This window comes from Boleophthalmus pectinirostris, unplaced genomic scaffold, assembly GCF_026225935.1.
Source record: "Boleophthalmus pectinirostris isolate CB_2022bp ecotype Guang Dong unplaced genomic scaffold, ASM2622593v1 HiC_scaffold_2, whole genome shotgun sequence".
Taxonomy (NCBI): domain Eukaryota; kingdom Metazoa; phylum Chordata; class Actinopteri; order Gobiiformes; family Gobiidae; genus Boleophthalmus; species Boleophthalmus pectinirostris.
Genome location: NW_026571152.1, coordinates 22,680,197 through 22,691,105, shown reverse-complemented (window position 1 = coordinate 22,691,105; position 10,909 = coordinate 22,680,197). Strand labels below are relative to the sequence as shown.

At 36.2% G+C, this 10,909-nt stretch overlaps 1 protein-coding gene across 1 annotated transcript; it reads left to right on the top strand.

The window, feature by feature from the left end:
• The first annotated feature begins 3,458 nt into the window (after window positions 1–3,458).
• Window positions 3,459–10,761, top strand: LOC110169393 (neuroepithelial cell-transforming gene 1 protein-like). Its single transcript, XM_020934928.2, has 12 exons — window positions 3,459–5,978; window positions 7,060–7,126; window positions 7,206–7,265; window positions 7,419–7,526; window positions 7,616–7,783; window positions 7,857–7,919; window positions 7,997–8,093; window positions 8,167–8,243; window positions 8,618–8,875; window positions 9,187–9,357; window positions 9,540–9,726; window positions 9,997–10,761. The coding sequence occupies exons 1-12, from the start codon at window positions 5,593–5,595 to the stop codon at window positions 10,332–10,334; spliced, it is 1,980 nt and encodes a 659-aa protein (XP_020790587.2). The 5' UTR covers window positions 3,459–5,592; the 3' UTR covers window positions 10,335–10,761.
• Window positions 10,762–10,909: the final 148 nt, after the last annotated feature.

Genomic DNA, 10,909 nt, shown 5'->3' with positions numbered 1-10,909 from the left:
AATCAATATGTGAAAACAATACACTATAGGATTATGTATCGTAGTATTGATGTATGCAACCAGCTATAGTTACAAGTCAATGTACTATCATGGTGCAACTTTCAGCTCAAGATTAGATAAAATAAGGAGGTTACCAGGCAGAAAGGGCATCTGGCATATAAATTAAATACAAGTCACTGCATAAATCACAAAGAAACAGATAATTTGCATTGGCGATCCCAATTGAAAAAAATAAAACGTACTGTACATTTCCACTTTAAAATTACTTCCTATGACGCATTTACTGTTAACAAGTTGTGATAGGAGGGAGACATCCAGCAGAGGGGGTCCTTCTCTAAGTTAATACATGATACAGCTACTATGATAAAACACTTACTTACTACAGGTCTTGTGTGATTGTCCAATCCTTTTCCAAGACATGTAATATCTCTGAGCTGTAATCATTCCCTTCGATGTTCATTTGTGTTTGCCAGGTGACCACACCTGGATTCTGGCCTACATTGCTACAAGTATAAATATAGCAATGGCACACGCCACAAACTTCACTGTGCGATTCAATATCTATGCATTCACTGACTTCTCATAAGGACCTAAAAGTATGGAGTAATTAGTAAGACTATAATGCCTCGAAAAATCCATGACTGCTCTTCCAGACAGATACACTTGGGAGCACTGCACGGTCTTCACTGTGTCCCATTCATCTCCAGTAGAAATAAATGTGCAACACTGCAACGTTTAATGACTCATCTGTCACAAGGTTATTTGTAAACACATGACGTACATCCCGTTTTATTTTTACATGGTCTGTCTGTAAACACATGTTCAAATGAATTTGATTATTTTATGTGGCTTAGTAAACTCTCTAAAGCCATTCTTGCTGTGTGGGCCAGATTCCTCCAACACACCTTGTCTCTGACTGCAACAAAACATGGCTAAGTGATAAGTGACAATAGATGGAGGCTTGCCACAGCACGTCAAGTTAATTTGCAAAACAACTGACTATAAATAGAAGTGCCAAAAATAATTAAAAGGGGAAAGTATTGTATGACGTGAATGACTTTTGGACACTTTCCACTTCATTTAATTCAATTTAATCTTTAATAGTGTAATTGTTACCCCAATTACTACCTCAACTTATTTCAGTATACATTTTGAAAACATGAAATTTCAGTAGTTTCAAGAATATAATTTTAAATGTCACAAAATAAGTCTACGTTTTTTCTCACTCAACTGGACACCTAACTTGCCAACTCATATCTCTATTTCTCCTACACCACGCACCTAAAACAAGCCTGTTCACACTTGCACATGCATTATATAAAGATCTGAAACTAAACCTGGACTAGAATAGGATCAAGTCATGGCATCAGAACAAAACTTAGCTAAATCCAGAACCAAACCTTTGAAGAGTTCACATTAGCATCTGCATCAATATATCTTGCAAGAAAGCCTCTGACTCTCTCTGACTCCTTTAGACATTGCATATATTCATAACATTACAGCACCATTACAGATAATTGCTCTGCCTTGCCCTATATCTGAACTCACCTATAAGCATGAGCTAAGGAGCAGTTCACGTCCAATATGAAAGCTAATCTATGCCCCTTAGTCTTATATATATGAGCCACTCTATAGTATAAAGCTACATTTGTTCATTGTATGCCATCTGTACCTCATCATTGGCTCTGCTAGTTTGATGATTGACTGACTCACACAGCTCCATAGACAGACAGTGACTCTGTGGGAGGAAATATGGCAGCTATAAAGACAAACAGATGACTACAGTGCACTTACAGTAGATAGGTCCCAGGGGCCTACCGTGTCATGGACCAGTCATACCATCAGAGTGTTCAAAACAGCATTTCCCTGAAAAGCGAAAGGTGGGATTTACTATTATTGAAGTAGTAGTAATGTAGTAGTAATGATTGCCCATTTTTTCAAAGGGCTCATATTATGGTATTTTTTGATTTATGTTTTAATGTTGTTTCCTCATCAAAAACACACCTGGGGTTGTGTTTTGTTTCATTCACACATGTTTAAGACACAAACTGCGTATTTAGGATGAGTTCTTCTCTAAAACAGAAAACATTCAGTTCCACCTTGTATTGTCATGTGGGATTACAAAATTGTGTTTTAAAACCCCATTCATCTTCACTAGAATCATGTGGATCATTTCAGCCCTGGAATTACTAGTCTCCACTGAGCAAAAAGTAAATGGTAGAGGTTAACGTGACAACTACCACTACATGACATCACATGGTGGAACAGAGCATTTTAAGTTTTGAAGATATAGACAAACTAATAATGCATATGTTTTTGGTAACAACATTTTAACATGGCTTAAAGCTAAATAAAGTCAGTTTTGTGTAATATAAGACCTTTAAAGGCTTGGTCAAATCCAGGAGTGTCCAAAATATTTTGTTGGCCCCCAGGCATCCTGCTGAATTGGCCCACATGGTCATAGACAGTACATTTGACTTCAAATTCAAGTATCTCTATCATTGTCATCTCAATATCATCTCATGGCATTGTGATACAGACCTAAAATTTGTGTTCCAAAGGAAATGAGAACTATATAATAATATAATGCTCGCTGCAAGCCATCTTCAGAACTGTAACCGGTGTTGTTGGTTGCAGCTAGAAGCCGAAACATGTCAACAAAGTAAATACACTTTACTGCATTGTCTTTAAAAAGAACCCAAGAAGTTAAAGTATATAAGAAGACAAAATGAACATCTTTGGCTTAGTAACAATACTCATTTTATCCAATTTGCTGAAATCTCAAAATATTTTACTTTATTGTACCAACAAATACCAGCTACACCAATTTATTTAGAAATTATTTAGAACTTCATATTTAGTTGAAAACAATCCAGGGGTTAAAACTACTACATGAATATAAACAGTATAAAGAGGAAAATTTGACATTACTTTATATTCCTATGCTATAATAATTGCTTCAGACTGAATAGTAAGCCTTTATTCTGTGTTAGATATTGAGAAACGTGAGATTCCACCAAGTTCAGTTCAGTGTAATTATATCTAGTGCCAGTTCATGGTCTTGGCAGAATGGACTGACAATTCCCAACTTGAGCAATCACTTGGCAACAGTGGAGATGGAAACTCCCTCCAGTGGAGTCAAAATAATCATTTGGTAAACCACGGTCAAGGAAACAAAGAACATTTTGTTATTAGCCACTTATAAATATTTGAATACAAAAATATGTTCAAGTCTTTGACAAGGAGGTTTGTTTAGGGAAATAATACTATATATATATATATATATATATATATATATATATATATATATATATATATATATATATATATATATATATATATATATATATATATATATATATATACATATACACATATATATATATATACATATATATATATATATATACATATATATATAAACTCTTATTATTATTATTTTTTTGTGTGTGTAACCCTTTACCTTATATGGACATTTATGGGGAAGAGGTGTTGTGATTATCCATGTGTCATAAACATGTAACACTTAAATTGATCCACATGGGACTAAACATGAGTCAGAGCTGCAGGGCACTGTAAATAGCCTACACTTTCACGTTACATAATTAAAACAAAATGTGTCTCCTCATTTATTAGTTGTATTGTTTTCTATATTATAATTTACTCTTGTCGGGTTTTTTTCATACTGCTATTAAAACATGATTTAGGTTAAGAGACAGATTCAAGTCTGTCATTATTAATTCCAAGATGGGACAAGTGCCTTGGCTGTGGTCTGTGAGTGCTTCTCAGTTTGACTTTCCCGTGCACTAACTCACCTCTCTCTGCCTGATGTACTGCAGTAATGATGGTGCTCCACAGCAGAGGGCTGCAGGACAAACTGGAGGTAAGTGGAGCGGCCGCACACACAGAGGAGTTTCCTGCAGGTTTCGCTGACGACCCAGTTTCCAAAATATCTCCCTGAACTCTGCCTCACTGTAGGATTTCCTCCACCACGGGGTCAGCTCCAGCAGTGTAACAAGAAACAGCCCAATTATTGACATCACCAAATACTGATTTATAATATAAGTGCTAACAAACACATTAAATGTGTAATTATATTATAGGTAGAGATAATATTTTTGTGCAGCACTTTGGAAATAAACTTTCAAATTAAGAATGTTCTATATACTGTGGGTAGGAGATCTGAGTATAGTAGTCTGGCATTGGCTGATTCAAAAGTTGGAAGAAGAGTACAATTAAAGGTATTAAACATAACATAACATGCAATAAATTTAATTCCTGCCCCCAGAAACTGATTTCTTTTGGTGACATAGATGTTTGAATATGGTCTCTAGCACCATATGAAATCAGTGTTTTGGGAGGTGGACACTCAGCACGTGCACAGTACTGTAAATGAATGAAATAGTGAACTATGATATGTTGGTGCCACAGGAAAAAAATCTAGGTCATGTTTGGGTAAACTACTGCCCTCCTCTGTTTGGAACTAAACTGGTCCCAGCTGCTGTCCTGTTTTTCATTTCTCCTCCTTTTGTCAACACTGAACAACTGCACTTCCTGTCTTCCAGGTGACTTACTCTAGGTCAATGTAAAAACAACAGAATAAATTATGATAATTAAAAATGTGTGTGTCTTTTGTGATTTGTCTTGTTGTAATTAAAACATTTGTAACATGATGCTTTAGTGATTTTTAGATGCACTCACTGTGCAGAAATGCTTCAGCTTCAACTGTGAAAGACAACTCTATGAATCAGATAATAGAGAATTATCTCCTTACACTGGAAGTAATGTAAGTAACATGCCAAGGACATAAGGAGGAAGCATGGGATTGAACCACAAACCATAGTGGTTAATAGATAAGCAGCTTGACAAATTGGAGCAGGTCAACAAGAGTCCAGTCAAATATTCCTAAGTATGGAAAAAGAAGGGAGTAGCATTCATGTCAAATGCGGACACAAAACATGTCTTAGCCATCGGATGTGATTACAAATGGCCCCCTCTCACCAGCCTTTATTAAGGGAGTGAACACTGATGTAAGGCCCAGTATTTTATGTGAGTGACAGGCACCGTGATTATACCGGAACAAATAGCCCCATGGCATATTTAATGTCTCAATCAAGGACAAAGCTCTAAGGGAGTTCATTGTGTCCTCTATATGTGAGTTCTACCTTGAGATCTGTATGACTGTATGAAGAAAAAAAGTTTTTAGTCTTAAATGCACACACAGCAACCCGCTACCTGCAATAAGAAAGTAAACAATTGTGGATGCCATATTGTAAAAACTAATGTCAATGCCTGTCAAACTACCCAACCTAATCCAACTTTATTTCGAAAACACTTATAACCAGTTACAGTTAAATCTAGCTTTTAATATGGGAAACCATTAAATTAATGTTAACATGGGCTTCAGTTTTATTAACACATAAAAAGGTCATTCAGCCACGTGCATTTAAAAATGCGTTAACATCTCTATTAAAAGACCTCCTATAGCGTATTATAATTCTCAAAACCATGAACTACTCACCGCTGGTACGGTATTCATTTGAACCATTGATTTGAACACATTCAAGGTCTTTCCCCATTCACTCCATTGAAATGTTTTTGACCCCTCCCATCTCATCGTCTCCTAGCAACAGAGCCCACAGGCCGCTCCTGATTGGTCCATTTCCAAGAATCCGCCATATTCAAACTTCCGCCGTGCTGTGTGTTCTGTTGTCATCGATCTCTTCTCTGTCTTTTGTACCAAACAAGACCCTTTTTATTCGTTTAGACTGTCGATCTTTACTCTATTTTACGCTATTTTACTCCAGCAACCAATTTCAAAGCCGAGCCTCCATGAAAATGGAAGAAAACGAGGATATCTGCGGAACTATGGGTAATAAAAAGAGACTTCGTAGAGTGTCATCGCGGACGTCCACCACCAGTATCATTAGCGTTACCGATCCTTCCCCCAAACTGCTCCGGAGAAACAGCTCAAAGAAGTAGGTACATGTGTAAATGGGAGCACGTACACACTCAATAACCGGTCAGCTTACACATTTAAACAGGGAATTTTAAATACATAACTACTTTCATTTTGTTTTGCTAGCTGTGACGCATAGGTAACTGTCTAATGATGCATTCGCGTACATACCGGAAAGCTACACAATTCTTGGGTAGAGCCTGTGGGGTTTTGCAGCTTTTTAGTTTAAATGTTCCATTTTGTTTTGAATAAAATATTAAATGTTATTTTAAGGCATTTTAAGTATATCCGCCTCAAAACAATAAATATCCGGTTTCAAAATACCCATAAATCCATATCCATAAATGTGCTTACGTTTACTTAAGTTCAGCAAGTTGTTATCGTTTCTTTTCTTATTTGACAATTTAGCTATGCCTTCAGACACGCACACACACTATTTGAATTCCTAATTAAGAGAGGAGACGTCTTGATATCCACCAAGACCTTGTAACTGTTGCATATTGTTGTCAGTTTGACACACATTTCTTACTAAGGGGAGGAAGGCCAGACAGATGGGATGACGCATGCATCTTAGAAAATGTAATAAAATATAATTGTTCATTATTCACTACTAGGGCTGGGTATCATTGAGAAGCTGCCGATACAATACATATCTCACCTAAGCCACGATACGATACATTTTTCGATACAGTACACTTTTGATTCCATATGATCTGATTTGGTATATGTCAAATCGATTTGATACGTTTCAGTAAAAAACAAAGGCTTTATTAAAAGTCTTTAACAAACCACTAACTTTATACTATATTTTACTGAAAACAGTGAGTATGTCTAATGTACTGCATAAACAAGTTTCCTTTCTCTAAACATGCAACACAACTGTAGCTCTTTGACAAAATAATTTTGTAAAATATACAAAAAAATAAAAAATCTTTGACAATATAGCGATACAGCAGCCCACGATATCAACACAGTATCATGTAATTAAACAATATTATATATCGATATTTCAGCATTTTTGTACACCCCTATTCAATACTAGTTATATGTTATGACTACTAGTAACTAGTGACTATTTTGTTTTGTTTTTTCATTTATAGACATGTTCTACAAAGGGGCAGTTCCTTCACATTTCTGACTCCTGGGACACCATGGGAATTTGGTCTGGTAAGTTCTGGTGTTTTTACTTTACACTTGACTAATATATATATATATACACATATATATAATTTTTATTTTTCCACAGAAGAGAAAGCGCAAAGACAAAGACGATGATACAGTCAGTTTGTCAAGTTTTGACTTGAAGGTGAGGTTAAATGTCAATATTAAAGCACATTGCAATGGTCACATTATGTGCTTATGTCAGAAATATATAATCTTTCAATATGTGCATCATTCTAATCTGATACTGTAAGTTTTAAATAAGAAATAAAAAACATGTGAATTTATTTTAATTTAGGAACCAAACAACAAACGCGTGAGGTCATTAGCCAAGGTTTCATCCCTCGTCAGTTTGATTTCACCTTCCAAAAATGGAGCAGTCCGCCGCTTTGGACAAACAATTCAAGTACATAACAAATATTTTGGATTGTAAAATGTATTTGTCTGAAATGTTCAAATCTGACCTTGAATTGTCTGTTGTTGCTTTTTTACTAGTCTATGTCTTTACGAAGTGACAGCAAGTCTCCGGGTATGACGCTCAAAGGGAATAGCAAAGCAGCAGGTCCCACACCAACCAAACGGCGAAACAGCACGCTATGGTCTGAGACGCTGGACGTACATCAGAAGAGTACATTCTCCACCAAAGAGATCAAACGACAAGAAGTAGACCTTTAAAACCTTAAGATGAAAAAACTCTAAATTTATATTTTTTATTTAGATACATTTTTATTTTTAGGCAATCTATGAGCTGTATAGGGGAGAACAAGATCTGATTGAAGATCTTCAACTTGCTAGAAAGGTTATTTCAACTTTTAAGCAAATGTAGATCATAATTATAAGCCTTTTCTAAATCTGAAGTCTTGTCTTGTTATGTAGGCATACCATGATCCCATGTTGAAGCTCTCCATCATGACTGAAGAGGAATTAACTCACATATTTGGTGACCTTGATGCGTATATCCCTTTACATCAGGGTATTTAACTTTTTAAGAGACTGTTTTTGTGTGCCTGTGAGTAATTATAATGTAATAAGAATTTATATTGCAGATCTTTTAATGAAACTAACTGACGGAACAGGTCCTGATGGAACTGTAGCTCAAATTGGACAGATTGTAATAGACTGGGTAAGTGCAATTATTTTATCAACATTCAAATAATTTGAAGATCTTATATAGTAGTGACTTTTTGCTGTTGCCAGCAGAGGGTGATAGACTTCTAATCAAAGAGATCATTGCAATGACAAAAAAGCTCTTCCCCAAATAGATTTTGATATACATATCAGTTGTGTTAAGTTCCAGACTGTAGGTGATTATTATATTTAAATATCTTACAAATTCTGGTTAAATAACCAATACAATAAAATAAAATATTTGTAACATCAGTTTACTGCATTCTGAAAAAGCTGTATATTGATCATAATAAACCTACAAGGTATTGTTTCTATCAATTAAGGGATAACTAAAACAAAAAAAGTAAAAATGTGATCATTTACTCTTAGCTGCCTGGCCTTAATGCTTACAAAGGCTACTGCAGTAACCAACTGGCAGCCAAAGCCCTCCTGGACATGAAGAAGCAGGATAAGCGAGTGCAGGACTTCCTGCAGCGATGCCTTGAGTCCCCTTTCAGCCGAAAACTAGACCTTTGGAGCTTCCTGGACATCCCTCGTTCACGACTGGTCAAATATCCTCTGCTGCTCAGAGAGATACTCAGACACACTCCTCCTGATCACCCGGATGTGGCCAGTCTGGAGACGGCTGTAAGTTCACAATTTATTTTATAATTTAAAATTTTTTGTACTTTTTACATACATACATAAATACATACATACATAAATCTAGCCTCTGTACTGGATTTAAGTAGTTACTTTTATTTTTACTATGTCTCAGGCTGGGTTCTTTTTTCCTTCTCTGGAGGTAGTGCACATTCTACCCCGTTTATAAATCTAATCTAGGTCAAGGCTAGTGGCTCTCTGTGATACACAATTTTAGAAAATACAGGAATATATATAATCTCTGAATGTCCATACACAAACAAACCCTTAAAACCCTTTGGTCATCTACATTTCAGATAACCATAATCCAGGACATATTGTCTGACATAAATGTGAGAAAAGGGGAGTCCGAGTGCCAGTATTACAAAGATAAACTTGAATATTTGGATGAGAAACAGCGGGACCCTGTCATAGATGACTGTAAGACCCTCCTCTGTCATGGTGAACTGCGCAACAAGAGTGGCTCGGTAAGAAATGCATTTTATTTATTTGGGGTTAAAGATCAGTTATCACTTAGTAGTTTGCGTTAATTTAACAATCAACATACTGTAGATTGTGTTCATTATTTTATTACCTATATTGTTGATAAAGAGCTGCTTGTACGTATAGAAAAAAATAAAATGCTGATAATTATTATTATTCTCTCCAGAGACTGCATGTGTTCCTGTTCTCTGAGTTGTTGATCTTGACCCGTCCCGTGACTCGAAATGAGAAGAGCTGTTTCCAAGTTTATCGTCAGCCCATCCCAGTCCGGGACCTGGCTCTGGAGGACCTGCAGGACGGAGAGATCCGAATGGGTGGTTCCTTCAGAGGGGCCTTTGTGGCTGGCGAAAAAGGTATGTGACATAAGGAGGAATTGCAAAACAAGAAACCTGAAGCGCTAAACAATGCAAAACAATAAAAAAAAAATCAAAAATCACTGTATCACAGATTTAAAAAATAATTTTAAAAAAGTTAACTTTGCAAAAAGCAACAACTTAGATTTTTGTCCATTAATGCAGTCTATGACTTGGAAGTTTATTTTTATATGCTGTTGTGGCACTAGTAGGCACAAAATCAGAATACTTCTGCTAGGCCTTATTTATGATTCCTTTTTCTTCTTTAAGCTAAAAATGTCTTTCGTGTGAGCTCCGTGGATCCAGCTCATGGCCAGTCACACACGCTGCATGTCAATGACATCTACCACAAGCAGCAATGGCTAAACTGCCTGCGCGCTGCCATAGCCCAACATCAGAGGGCTCCACCTAAAGCTCAGGATGAGGTCATTGCACCTAAACGAAGCTCTTCTACTTCCTCATTCACTATTAAAGATAGTGAAGAAGAAACGGATGAAAACAGCCCTCCTCCCACTTCTGGCCCGAAGTTAAGACCCCAGACTGTCTCAAAAACCAGAGTGGATCAAAGCTCACAAGTCACTGCAAAGAGAAAGGAAACAGGAGTCTAGACTTGTATGTTGAGTTTAAGAATGAGCCCTTTCAAACAAACTAAACCTTACATGAGTCTCGTGTGATTTTCAACCACTGCTGGTTTTATTTTGTTGCCTGTAGCTGCACTGACAAAAGCTTCTGCAAAGGTTTCCGTCCAAGTCTTAAATTTCATGCAAACAGTGTATTTAGTTTACAAAATGTGCTTTTGTGATGTCTGCTTATGTTTACACGTGTCAATTAGGGATTTATATGTTTGCTTGTTTTACAACATGTTACTGCCTCCATTCATACTTTTTTAATAGTCAAATGGCAGTGCTATTTCTACTTTGTGCTTTGGGATCAATAATGTATGAAAAGAAAAATGCTCTGATTCAGAAATTGTAAACTGAAAAATGGCCAACACAAATGTGACACAGAAAAATAAAAATCATTAGTTTGTACATGTCAAGTTGTCAAGAGTATGATTTAACTGAATAATTGCAAACTGATGTTTTAAATGTTCTGTGGTCTGTTACTTCCTTTTTCTGTCAATAACTTGGTGTGATGCAATGTTTGTTCAGGAAACCGCTTGAGGGTCATCTGCAGAAATCAA